Source organism: Seriola aureovittata, chromosome 7 (genome assembly GCF_021018895.1).
Source record: "Seriola aureovittata isolate HTS-2021-v1 ecotype China chromosome 7, ASM2101889v1, whole genome shotgun sequence".
Lineage (NCBI taxonomy): Eukaryota > Metazoa > Chordata > Actinopteri > Carangiformes > Carangidae > Seriola > Seriola aureovittata.
This window is the reverse complement of record NC_079370.1, coordinates 19,126,813-19,141,248: the sequence shown is the minus strand read 5'-3', so window position 1 is coordinate 19,141,248 and position 14,436 is coordinate 19,126,813. Positions and strand designations below refer to the sequence as shown.

The 14,436-nt window shown below is 42.7% G+C and overlaps 1 protein-coding gene across 3 annotated transcripts in view; it reads right to left on the bottom strand.

Moving 5' to 3' along the window:
* triob (trio Rho guanine nucleotide exchange factor b) overlaps positions 1-14,436 on the bottom strand; it is a 112,539-nt gene that overhangs the window by 86,460 nt on the left and 11,643 nt on the right. For 2 of the 3 annotated variants that reach the window (XM_056379847.1, XM_056379842.1), the window contains exon 2: positions 7,735-7,788. In XM_056379847.1, coding sequence (XP_056235822.1) covers positions 7,735-7,788 — 54 coding nt within the window. Of the gene's footprint in view, positions 1-715; positions 1,423-7,734; positions 7,789-14,436 lie in introns of those variants that run through there. The other variant, XM_056379845.1, reaches the window with a different exon arrangement.

Below are 14,436 nucleotides of genomic sequence, written 5' to 3'. Positions count from 1 at the left end.
GATCGCAACTGGATTCCCTGTAGCCTAGATCCAGACTCCAGCAGAGTAATCAAAGGTTCAGATCTTCACTGTGATCTGTTGCTCTGGCAGGCATTTCAGCTCAAGAGCACAGCAACATTATGTCAATCATTGAACTGAAACTTGTATTTTATGTTGAGAACTGCTGGAAATGTGACGCTACCAAAACCAATGACAGGTCATCTGCTCAGCCCCTCCCCCATGAAAACACAAACCTTTACGGGGGGGGGGGGGGTGTGAGTGACACCACATGACTCACACACACACTCATTAGTTTAGCTGGCAGACCGAAAATAGAGAGTTGTGATGCTGTCGAAAAGTAGCTCTAAGTATAGAGCGGAGTTTATAGGAAACCAAATGCTGCTATTGAACCATACACACTTCACTAATATGACAATGCAGGGGTTCACACATGATACACATTAATGCACTTTCAAATGCAGAATGATGTGAACACACACACACACACACACACACACACACACACACACACACACGAACATATGCAAACAATCTGATAAAGCTATCTATATTTAATACAATAACATGACCTGATGACACAGTATTGCCCTTTCAGCTGGCATGTTAAAGTCATTTTTAAAAAAAGTGTTGCCTTGACTCACTGAGCTGAGCCACTTTGTTCTCCAGCTGATGTTAAATAATTCAGTCTGTCCCTGTAAAATCAAGTCATACTTACAAGGTCCAGCAGACAGGATCTGGATGGACATGTCTTCAGCTCGTCTCTGCTGCCTCTGCACTCAAACCAGTCAACTGACCAGTACAGCAAGCAGCATGACAGGAGGATTTCCATCCATACATGATCTTCCAAAAGGATGCGAGATGGTATAGCCTCTGCCTCTCAGAAAAAAAACACTTGCATGTTTTAAGAAGCGCAGCCTTTACCCGTAGAGTTCTTCTCCATCATCAAGCCTGCTTCAAGTAAACACCTTCAGTAGGTGTCACCTTTTGTAAATAGCATTCATTCTCACACTATCTCCACTGCAAAATAATATCTCAGGGTAATAATCTATAAAATTCTTAAGAAAAAAAGTGGGAAAAATCAGCATTAGTTACACTCTATTTACAAAGTATCAAATCTCTACCTGCGATGTCACTACAACAGTCAAACTGCCACATTACTGCTATGGATCATGAAAATTATCTAAATCATTTCCATATTTAGACACATATACAGGTATGACGATCCTGTCACACTGTCCGACATCATGCTCTATTCCTCTTTTGAATGAATGAATGAAAAGCATCCAAGTATGATTTCTCGAGCTTATATCAGCATTTCTCCTGCAGCAGCACAACCATCAAAAACTGCGAATACATCCGTCGAGGAGGATGGAGAGGGCATTCTGTTGATATTCCCCTGTCCCTGAAGCAGCCAAGTATCCTTTATATCCCTCGAATCAAGGAGCAACCAGCACACACACACATACACACAAACAACAACCCCACCCCCACCCCCGCGTCTCCCCAGCCCAACCCTTCACGCTTTGCCCCTCCCCCGTTGGCCATCTCTAGCAGGCGACTGGCTGATGTTCGGGGGAGAGGTCGACGGCGATTGGACGAGTGATGGAGCGGAACCTCGCTTTCCCATGCATCAGTGCTCTCCAGGAAAAGACCAGGGTCGGAGAGGGGGAGAGAGGGAAAGGGAGAGGGAGAGGGAGAGGGAGAGAGAGAGAGAGAGAGAGAGAGAGAGGACAAAGATGATGATGATGTGGGAAATAGGAATGATATGAGGGTTGGAGGTGGAAAAGGGGTGTGAGTGGAGCGAGAGAGAGAGAGAGAGAGATGATGAGGAGAGGAAAGAGAGGGGGAAGATGGGTTTGAAAATGAGCTACATTACACTGCTCACCTATAGTTTAAGCGCCATACATGTACAACATTCATAAGAGACTATTACTTTTATTATACTGAGACTAAGTCTTGCAGAGTGGAGAGATTCTGCGGAAAGCTACAGTGCATCTGATGTTGACAGTGCAGCAGAACACACTGTCTTGACTTCAGGGAAAATGCAGTTCACAACAGATGGAGCCTCTTAGCATACAGCAGGGTGGTGTATTAATGTATTTAATTAATGTGTGTGTTTGTATATGGAGGGCAGGGTTCCACCATGCATGGTGATGAGGAAAATCATTATTGAGGAACACCTGATCGATGAGATGCTGCTGGTGCTTGGTTGGTGCCGATATATTACTGAAGGTGTCCGTCTGTGCATGTGTGTACAATGTCTGTGTCCTCTGAGGGCCTTATTCTAGATGATCGCGTGTCTCATGGATTTCTGTTTCTCTCACACACACACACACACACACACACACACACACACACACACACACACACACACACACACACACACACACACACACACACACACACACACACACACACATTGCATAAGACTCTGGGTGAGCAGCACTACATTGCATGTTGCAAAAACAGAGCAACCCATTCCAGCCATCGAATGACTGACAATACAAGTGATAAATGGCTAAATGTTGCCTTTGAATTTCCATGCATTATATTTTTTTGTGTTTATTTGTTTTTATACAACAATGTGTATTTATTTGAGGCCTTTGGAGGATCAAGTTGTTATAAACAATTCATTGTATTTCCCCCTTGACCAGTGGATGCTTTCTATTACATTTTGCCATCGTTTCATAAGCAATTAAATGCATAGCAGAAATATTAATTATGTTACATGCACTGTGGAATTTTGGCTTTTCAGCCAAGCCTTATCGAAATTGATAGCCAACCCATGCCACATCATTTTACTGACTGCATAACAAAGTTTTTGATTCAGCAATAGCATCTCCAATCAAACAGCCTGAACCTTTGTACATGCAGTAATATAGACATTTAAAGCTGCGTGCAAAGAAACACACAGTCCACGATGTGCATGGCTTTAATAAGTTGATTAATAAATGAAATGGCGTGGAGTTCGTTTGTTTGTTGAGAAACTGAGATTTTCTCTCCAACCCTCTTTGAAATCGATTGTCTTGTTATTTGCAGCCACAGGAAATATTGCTTAGCCAAACAGATATCATTATGTTGGTATCCTGTGACAGGAGGATGCAAGCTGTGCTCTTCCTAAAACCAACACAGCCAGTGTTCTACAGCATGATCCAATTAAGGCTTTCTGCACAAACACGCACTCACACACACACACCTACACACAAACAAGGCAAGAAGGCACACACATAGGTCGGGATGCACACAGTCACGTGCACATCTGAATGAACTGCGTGCACACAGACACACAAAGGTGAACACAAACATGACACAAACACAGTCAGCACAGAGTCCAGCTGTCTGAGCGTAAGACACCACGGGGAAGTCTAACTGGCTTCTCCTCTCTTTCATCTGTGCGTGTGTGCGTGCGTGTGTGTGTGTGTGTGTGTGTGTGTGTGTGTTGTGTGTGTGTGTGTGTGCGTGTGTGTGTTTGTGTGTGAGTGACAGAGAGTGAGAGAAAAACTTTCCCAGCAGTGTTACCCCATAGAAACTTTTTTAAATGCTTTGAAACTAATAACTTTCCAATTATAAAGAAAAGAAAAAAAAAAGACATCAAAACAAGATAACACTGAGAGCCAGTCATGTAATTTCAGTGGACAAATTGCAACGTCTCTGGTCCATTGTAGTAAATACATTAGGTAGTCTGAAGGTTTTACCTGCCATGGGATACCTCAACCATGCACTAATTTGTCCTGTTACGAGACCTGGTGCCAACCTCAGACCATTATACACACACTTTTCCTTTTTCTCACAGTGCTACAGCACATGCTTCACCGAGAGCTACCAGTTGTAAGCTGTGATCAAAGACTCTTTAGCAGAAACTAGGTTGATGGTCAGTGCTTGTACACAATGCATGCCTCCATGCAAGCCACATTCAAATGAAGTTCAGCCAACCTCGTAGATAAGCCGTGATATTAAACACACCTCATGTGCTGTAGAGGTAAGGACATGAAACTCACACACATTTCAGCTTTTCTCTATCCTCTGCCTGTTTTCCTGTGGTGTTATGAGCTTTTGTTGCACCCTATTGGCCTATTTTGTACATAAAGGCTGATGTTAATCACAAATGATGCAATAAAAAAAGCTGCTGTGATTGCCTAACGTCTTTTGAGAGATATAACCAGACAAGGACAGAGAGAAAGAAACGGAGAAAGAGAAAAACAGATCTGTAACAAGAGAAAAAAGAAGGAAAGAGAGAGTGAGTAAACAAAAATCACTCAAACGCACAAACAACCACATCCACAAACACACCGTAGAGTTAAGTCCTCCCCACCCTGGCCTCTGCAGGGGAGAATAAAAATAAAAAATAAAAAAAAATCAAATGAACTCCAGAGAAAACCACTTCCTCCGCTGCATAGAAGTGTGTGTGCGTGTGTGTGTGTGTGTGTGTGTGTGTGTGTGTGTGTGTGTGTGTGTGTGTGTGTGTGTGTGTGTGTGTGTGTATGACTGAGTGAGCATGCCTGCCTGCCCGTCTACCCACAGTGCACATGGTTAGCATTCAAAGACCAATTCAATAGGAACCACACAGTGAGCTCAGTATGGGCAGAGATGAGAGACAGAGCTGAATTAAACTGAACAGAAACATATGGAGGAAAGGAAAGGAAAGAGTCAATAAAATATCATAATTGTCTGCGCCTTATTTTTACTTCCTATTCCTCTCCTGCTGTCCTTGTTCTCTCTATCCATGTTTAAAATCTTCAAGTGTTTTTTCACCCAGCAAGACACGGACTGCAAATCGTTCTCATCTAATTCACCATCCTATCCATGCTAAATGTTGTTAGTGCAGCAAGAGATCAGAATCATCCTGACTAAACAGGCGGTTGGCTACTGTCGCAGATTATCTTGGACTGAAAGCCAGAGAATATCTGGGGAAGAGTCCAAATATTTACTCTAAGTACATTTGGTCTGTAAATCCATATGTAGGCCAACACTGTTTTGGGACACTTGTGATTTGGTGGTTAAGTGTCTTCTACAAAATACGTCCAGATTGTAGGCCACATGCACTGTGTAAAATGTGTGTGAGCTGGTCTGACTGCATGTCCACAGCAAATCCAGTTTCAGACATGATAACGTAAACAAGTGCAACTGAAATAATGCATCTATATAACAATTAATACATTTTGTGAAGTAATGACAAAGTCTGAAAACCCAAGAAGTATTGCTACATACATTTGATAATTAAAACCAAACAAACTGATTGAGTGATGGAGTAATAAAGTAAGTAAACTTCCTGTGTAAAAATTAAATGATGTAGGACCTGTCTAAGCCCCTGTGTGGCACGATGTGACATGAGCACAACAGACGAGTGCTGACAGATCAGACGAAGGGAGACGGGCTGATGATGGTAGAAAGGTTAAAGTTGACACGGGATGAGTCTTGGGACGCAGAGTCTTCACTCAGCACTGAAGTAAGGTCTATAGGAAAGGCTAGACATTAAGCCTTGTTGCTTGATGTGTTGCCTTAAATCTGGGTAAGTTATCTAGTGTGTGCCTACTGCAGCTTTGTTTTTTGCCAAAGATTTGATGGGATTCTAGTCTAAAACACTGCTCGGCCTATTTTAGGCTGCAAGTAACCATAGAAACAATAATGATGCTTTATGCTAAGTTAATGGTTAAACTAACTGATAAGACCTGGCGACTTGGTTAGGGAATGCCTACTCTCTGGTCTTCTTCACTTCGCTTCATCCATTTCTATATCAGGATACCATGTCATACATTATTGCTAAGTTATTGACCCACGTAGACAAGGCTGCCTTTCTACATTCAGCACATATAGCTCTGAGATCCCAGGAACACATGGGAGTTCTGAGCAAAACAAGTCTAAGGCTCTGAAAAGACTCTCTCAAAACATGTCGGCCAAACAAGCCGAGCTTAGATTAAAAAACAGGACATCAGGAAGCGACAAAGAATCTCAATCTAGCACATCTCATGGAGGCAAGATCAAAATTCACGACAATATGCATGAACACATGTAGCTATTGCAGAAAAAGGAAAGAGAAATGTCTTGCAAAGGCATACAGGACATGAAGGTTGGGAGGTGGTAAACAAAATAATAAATACTTCCCACTTAGGGATTAAAATAGTCAGAAAGTGTGTGTGTATATTTGAATGTTCGGTCAGCCTTGCTGAGGGTGTGCACTCATGCACCGACGCAGACACACACACACACACACTCAGACAAAGCCACACATGTCCGCACAAGTCCTTCACACATTAATGAGGACAAATAATAAATGTTGCGGCCAGCACCACAGTCCATGTTTAGAATGTGCCAGATCAGCTAATAAGTAAATGAAACATGCATTAGTCTTCATTTTTCAAGAGGACTTTGCACACCTGCAATTTCATATTACAGAACAACGTTTCAGGCAATTTACTAAATCGACACTTAATTCAACAGCAAGTTAATTTTCTTCAGAGTAATTGAAAATGAACAATGAACAATCAGCCATAAATGGCCAGTACAACCTGATTCCTCCGATTAACCGTGAGCAGCTTCTGAATGTCTGCCCGATTCCCACGAAAATATAGAGAGACACCACCACCACTGTGGTTTCTACTTTTTTGTAAGTCAGCCTCAGGGATGTAGTTCAAAAGGTTTTTGGGCAAAAGGCCCGTGCACAGGATTTGGCTGGCACGTCCCAATCATTTCCCATTAACACCCACTCAGATTCTGGCAACGAGGATATTATAGTCGTGGCTGTAAATTGGAAATAGTCTTGTAAAATGTTCATCCCTGTATGACCCAATTGGAAAACATCAGGTCAAAAGTGTGTCAAATACACAGCCTACTGATGTTTGTAGAGAGGTCACAAAAATTGCTGCACGTGTCTCATCCATCCCTGATGCTGTCCTCACTTGCCATGCATAAAGAAATCTTAAAGAATGTTTGTTTATTTTTTTTATATTCGTGTTCACTCTTGGAATAAGCAACTCAAATGCACTGTACACTACTGTACGCCAGCTTATCTGGCACAGATTATGCCAAGCATTTCAATTTAAATGAGAGGTTTTCTTTTATGGCAATTCTCCAGACACTTACAATGCATTTTAGTCAAAGAGAGATTAAACTGAATTATCTATGACCAGTGAACCAGGCACACATTCATTTGGGATAATCTATGTGCATACCTTAATATGAGCCACTTAACTGCCCCGTTTATACCCAAAAACAACTCACCGTGGAGAGAGTGGCTGGGTGAATTTTTAGTATGTACTGTTACTATATGTCCTGGGGGTATTAGGGATGCGAACCCACAAGGTCATGGTTGCTGGCTGATGCCACAGAGGATCTTGAATCTAATGGGATTCAACGCAGTAGAGCTTTGGTGGAACATAACATTTTACTTAAAGTGGACATGGTACATGGTGTTCTTGATGTTTCAGCTCTGTCTCCTCACACACACACATCCACACTCAAATACATACAGTAGATTGGTTACACACAAACACAGTATCTTATCCATGGGAGTGTTTTTGTGCGTCTGCCTTGCTGTTCTGCTGCAGCGCTTCTCGTCTTGCCAAACACAAAGACACAGCTCATGCAGCTCTGAGGCTCTCTCTGAACATGAAAATCCTTGGTTCCCACTTTCAAGTCGAATTCTGTTTGATGCTGGACAAATAAGATTACATGCAATGTTTTTTTCATAATGACTGACCTGACTGGCAAGACAGATAAACAAATCATGTGTCCTACCTGAGGTTTGACCTGGGCCATCCAGTTTGGATTCACATTTCGGAAGAGAACAATCTAAAAGACAGAGACAGAGAGACACAAAAAATTTGAGAAAGGAAGTTTAATAAGAAAGGAAATAAAGAGTGAGAGGCCTGTCCTGTGAACCACTAGAACAGTATCTCAACCCTCACCATGTTTTAGTGTCAGAAGTTAGAGCTTTGTGATTACAGAGTAAAAATGAGAGAGTGAGTGAATGAGCAATTGTGGAGCAGCTCTTTGATTTGAGTTTCTGGATGGTCCCTCCCTGAGATTAAATGCCATTAGACATGCTACATACAGATGCATGTGCACACAAACATCATACTATGCATGTGCACATGGCATGTGTAAATGCACATATAGTACATGATATAGCTGAACAGCTGGTGAAGACATATTGTACACTTCTGAGTCAAAATGTCTGTATAGATCGAGACTATAGATTCTTCTGTGCTCTCTCGCTCTCTCCTCTTTACCCTATGCTCTCACACCCCCTAAGACACACACCCAAACACACACACACACTCAAGCATGACTCTCAGCACACCAGCTGATAAAGCGAATGAATCATTTAAAGATACCAAGTACAGTAGATATCTTTATCTCTAATCCCTGGGGAATTATCTTCAGGGAGATGAAATGTTAAGAATATTCAGCCAGACGTGTGAAAAAGCAAAGCAGTGTGTCTGTTGATTGGTATTCTAAGCTTGTAACATTAGAGTGGAGAAAACATTGGGTCCTGGCTGAGCGGCAGTGCTGGATTCAGTGACATCAGTTTCTACATCGCGATTGATCCAGGATTGATTAATTAATAACGACTGATTCATTATGGGGCATTCTGCTAATCCACACATCCACCACTCAAATCTTACTTTCAGAAAAAAACTCACAGTAAATAAATAAGGAAATGACTGAATTTCTCTTTTTTTTTCAAATTAAAACAAAATTGAGAAGTGTTCCATGCCGCGTCCAAAAAACACATTTAATTCTTAATTTTAACCAAAGTGTGTTTTGTATCTGACTGAAGACTGACAAACCTTCTTTCTGGGTCACTCATCAGTAGGACACTATAGTGGCACAAGATAACAGACAGGAGAGGCAGGGATTGAGGGACAGAGGCAGCTTAGCTCTTCTTCACTCTGACTTCTCCCGGCTGCCTTTCTGAAAAGAACAGCCTGGCATATGCTGCTGCCCTGCGAGGATTACAGTAAGCACCTGTTGGGTCTGAGCTCTATTAGTAACTGGAAATCATTAGTACTCGGCCTCACACGGGCGGCACCATTATGTTAACAGTACTCTACCTCATGAGCTGGACACCAAATGTGTTAGATTTTGGTTGTTTATCAATTTATTGGCTATCACAAATTAAGGAAATATTAATATTAAAAATATTAATATTAAATAATATCTTTAAAATGAATTAAAGTTCACGGGGCACCAGCCTAAACTAATAGGCAAAATAGCCAATATGGTTTTAGTCTCAATTTATTACCATTAATCTGGAACTCTGATTAACCATTAGCTTACTAACTATTACCAAATTACCAAATCAATAGTAAGTTACAGTTGAAGGATTGGAATTCTACCGAGTAGAGGTTGGCAATATTCACGCTTGTGCAACATTAAAGACACCAGTAGTTATACTTAAAAGGCATTTATTTACAATGGAGCAGAGTAAAGTACAATGTCTAATCTAGCATATACAGGTGTGTGTGTGTGTGTGTGTGTGTGTGTGTGTGTGTGTCTGTGGGGACACAGACAAAGGCAAGATGGCCGACTCAAAGTGGTCAGTGTGACCACATGACCTGAACAAAGAAGACTACAAAGATGGCGGTAAACAAAGAAACTACTAAAATGGCCGCTGAGACCACCTAGTGTGTGTGAGAGGGGAGGTGTGAGTTTCTTTGTTAGCCTAGCTCATGTAATCTAAAGGTACCAGGTTAGAGGGGGAAGGTTACCTTCATGCAGGTTCTAGGACTGAGACGTACTGCTATGTGTGTGAACATACGAGTACTCGATTAACTGTATGACTGACCACAACCTAAGCAAACATTACAACAACAAGACATCAATCAACAAGTACATTAACAAGTTAAGACTTCTGCTGATTAGCTATGCGGTGCTATGCTGTGCTGGGAGAGGTAAGGCCCAGTCCGTTAACGTTACCCAATCCTTGGAACAAGCAAAGAGGTCCTTTCCAGTGTTTTGTAAAGTCCAGTGAGTTTGGGGGGTTTCCTGGTGGAATAAAGTCCTGTCTGGCTGTGTTGCTTGCTGGTATCTCCTTTGTTCTCCTCACAGAGTTAGCTGTTCCATGCTAACTCTGCTACGACTCCTGTTGCTTGGAAAATCAGCTGGCCTTGTGTTGTAGCCGCTGATTCTGAAGAGGATTTGGTTCACTCACAGTTAATCCGAAGCAGGTCGCTGTTGTGGAGGAGAAGAGTGTTTGCAGGCTGCTGGTTGCAGGCCGGCGAGAGAGCTAGTTTCTCAGGTAGCAGAGCTGACCTGGGCTGGGGCCTTGTTGCCCTTTGAAGAACCGAGAGGAGAGGGCTGGAGCTGCTCTCCAGAGCAAGCCAAGAAGGGAAGAGAGAGAGAAGGGGTCTAGAAGACTGGTTTTGTTTGTGACACCTTAGGGGGTCACATGTCACACGCTGGCCCACACTGGCTGGCCAGTGGGGTCCATGGGGGGGAAGGGTCATCCCCAGGTGTGAACCGTGAGGAACTGTGGGGTGTGAATTCCTTTGTCCAGTGGAGCAAAGAAACATTTGGTCTATTGAATGACTGAGTCCCAACAGTCCCCCCTTTGTTGTCAGGATGCCACCTGACGTGTCATCCTGAGAGCATAATGTATAGTCCATTTGTCATTTCATTCAACGGGTAACATCCGGGCATTTGTCAGCACTATCTATCTTGGCTAAGCAAGAACAATCAGGTTACAAAGCAGAGTTCAGATAATAACCACAATGATCGAATAGTGTAAAACAACTAACATGTTTCCTAGTTACTCATGGTGTTAGTGAGGACAGGAAAGTCAGTGATGTTAGTTTGTTAAGGTGAGATATAGAGGGTGGCACCTAGAATGACAAGATTTGGAGTGTCTGGGTGAGTGTGCCATGTATATGCAGTGTCCTAAACTTGTATCTGATTTGATTCAGAATTTAGTTTGCTGCTGCTGACAAACCCATTGTGTCCATCTGGAAGAGTGTAGGGTACCCTGAGCCTACTTACTGTCAGTACTCAGTGCGGCGAACTCTGGAGCGCCGGTGCTTTAAGTTTTCTTTAACCTGTGGCACAAAGCTGTAGCACTTTGAGTAGCTGAAGGAAGAACATTCAGAGGCATTGTCACTGTCTGAATTAACATGGTCAGAGATGACGTGGTCATTGTCTGATCCATGTGTTGACTGGTCCTGTGTCTGAGCCAGAATTTCTGCATAAGGCCGTCTCCTGCTCCTATTGTGGGAGTGCCTATCTCTACGCACTTGGTGGGCGTGGCGGTTACGCTCAGCACCCATATGTGGCCTTTTATCACCCCCCTTCGATCTGTTCTGAGGGTGATCTTTTGAGGTTACATGTCTGTGTGACGCTAAGGTGTTTGAGTTGCTAGGCTCAGTTGTTTTCCCCCTTGCCTTGGAATTGACCATGGTTTCCCAAGCCATTTTTGTCATTTTCTTTATTTCCTGCATGGTGGGCTTACCTTGATGCGTCATCAGTGTAACATGAGTGCGTACACAGGGATGGAGGTTTCGTAGGAACAAAGACTTGAAGGTGGAGTTCTGCTCTAAGCCTGGTGTGTTCCTACCCTGAAAATATGCATGCCTCAAACGTTGGTAAAAGTCATTGGGATGTTCATGGCGGGAGTGTTTGATTTGAGAAGCTGCAACCAAAGATTCTATCTCATCTGCAGCAGGAGAGAATTCTTCTGTCAGTGCTTGACAGAGCTCTTTGTAGTCATCTCTGACACTGGGAGGCAGTGATTGCATAAACTTGTGGACTGCTTTTGAGCTGGTCTTCCACACAAGTTTAGTTTTCTCCCTTTGGGTTGCATGGGGCAAATCAATTAGGTTGTGATCTAACTCCCTAAAGTAGTTTTCAATATGTTGATCAGAGCTGTCTGGATCAAAATGTTCAATGTCCTTTGCTAATAACTCAAGCGCTTCGAGGCGGGGGCACTGTGAGGTCCCTACTGATGAAGGCGAGACTATGCTAGCTGGACTAGAGGAAGGAGCTGAACAGCGGTCATCACTCTCATGGAGGTGCAGAGAGGAGGCTGAACAGTCCGGAAAAGTTTTGGTCCTTCTGTTGGAGGGGTGAGCACAGGTGAAACTGTTATGCATCAGTGGCTGATGGGAACATGAATATCCTCTACCGGATAAACTACCTGTCTCTTCATTGTCAGTTTCAGGAAGATGGGAAGTCAGGTGGGTGTAACCTCTGTCTCTCAGTGGAGGTTGAGGAGCTGACTTCATTTCCCAGGACTTAGGGTCAGTTGGGAATTGGTCCCATCCTCTGAGTGGAGGCGGAGTTAACCTGTCATTAAGGGAAGAGTGTGAAGCAGAGAAACCAGAATCACAAGCACTGAACGATTGTGGTGGAGCAAGGCATTCTGATTTAACCTTTAACAATTCTTCCTTGTGTGAACAGAGATCTAACTCTGCTGCATGCAGGTCTCCTAAGTAGCGCATGGCTTTCTTGTTAGCTTCCTTAACTTCTTGGAGGAGAAAAGCATTTTGAGCTCTAAGCGATTTTACCTCCTCCTCTAGGGCTGCTTGGCTCTGAAGTGAAATGCTGGTTTGCCTGTGGAAGTTCAACAGTACACATCTTAACAATGGGCCTTTGGATGCAGTCTGAGCATCACCTTTGTCACTGAGTAGCAAGTCTATTTCTTTACTGCACTCACTGGAATTTAACTTGCTGATAAATTCTAGGTAGCCAGGCTTCAGGCTCTGTGCTAGGGAAGAAATAAACTGCTCTACACAGGAGTTCTCCATTGTTGTGTCTGGGAAAGAGGGAGGTTAAACAAGTTTTTCACAAAACAAGAAGGCAATATAGTTGGCTGCGGTGTTGCGCTGGCAGACACCTTGTAGTGTAGTTTGGTAGTACACTAGCCTAACTAAACAATGCAGTGGCCTACACTATGGGGGGTAGCTTCCTGTGGAGGAGGGGCAGCTACACTAGTGGGCATAAAGATTAAGGACAGTAAAGGCAAGTGCAGGTTTACTGTCTGCTTAAGAAATGTTTCAAAAAGCAATGACTGAGATGCAAGGCAGTAACAGTCCAAAGATTATCTCTTCAAGTTGACTCAGGCTGTAATGCAAGGCAGTAACAGCTAGGTGCAGAACTTGGGTTTCACAGGGCTGGTAGCACGCTGTGGCTCTATCTCAGGCTCTATTTCTTACTCAGGCTGAAATGCTTGGCAGTAACAGCCAGGTATAAGCTCTCTGTGTTACACAGGGCTGTCGGCACACAGTGTTTAATGTTAAAGGGAGCAGCAATTCTGACAGCTTTACTAGATAGCATTGAACACGTGGTATTCAAATGCTGGACTGAGGTTCTTACATTTCCTACAGAATAAATTCAACTGGAATTGTTAGCAACAATAGCAGGCTCTTGATACTAAGGCTTAAGTGTTAGCTATTAATAACTGGAGGACGTCTAATATTACTTCAGGTAAAATTAGTAAACCAATTCTCACCACAGTGCACTTGTTTGTAAGTACACCTGGATGTTTACTCCTGTGGTGGACTAAAAATTTTTCAACCTTTGCGGTTTTGGCCAAATTATGAATTTAATATTGCACAATTATGAATATTTGCCAACAGTACTCGGCCTCACACGGGGCACCATTATGTTGGGTCTGAGCTCTATTAGTAACTGGAAATCATTAGTACTCGGCCTCACACGGGCGGCACCATTATGTTAACAGTACTCTACCTCATGAGCTGGACACCAAATGTGTTAGATTTTGGTTGTTTATCAATTTATTGGCTATCACAAATTAAGGAAATATTAATATTAAAAATATTAATATTAAATAATATCTTTAAAATGAATTAAAGTTCACGGGGCACCAGCCTAAACTAATAGGCAAAATAGCCAATATGGTTTTAGTCTCAATTTATTACCATTAATCTGGAACTCTGATTAACCATTAGCTTACTAACTATTACCAAATTACCAAATCAATAGTAAGTTACAGTTGAAGGATTGGAATTCTACCGAGTAGAGGTTGGCAATATTCACGCTTGTGCAACATTAAAGACACCAGTAGTTATACTTAAAAGGCATTTATTTACAATGGAGCAGAGTAAAGTACAATGTCTAATCTAGCATATACAGGTGTGTGTGTGTGTGTGTGTGTGTGTGTGTGTGTGTGTGTCTGTGGGGACACAGACAAAGGCAAGATGGCCGACTCAAAGTGGTCAGTGTGACCACATGACCTGAACAAAGAAGACTACAAAGATGGCGGTAAACAAAGAAACTACTAAAATGGCCGCTGAGACCACCTAGTGTGTGTGAGAGGGGAGGTGTGAGTTTCTTTGTTAGCCTAGCTCATGTAATCTAAAGGTACCAGGTTAGAGGGGGAAGGTTACCTTCATGCAGGTTCTAGGACTGAGACGTACTGCTATGTGTGTGAACATACGAGTACTCGATTAACTGTATGACTGACCACAACCTAAGCAAACATTA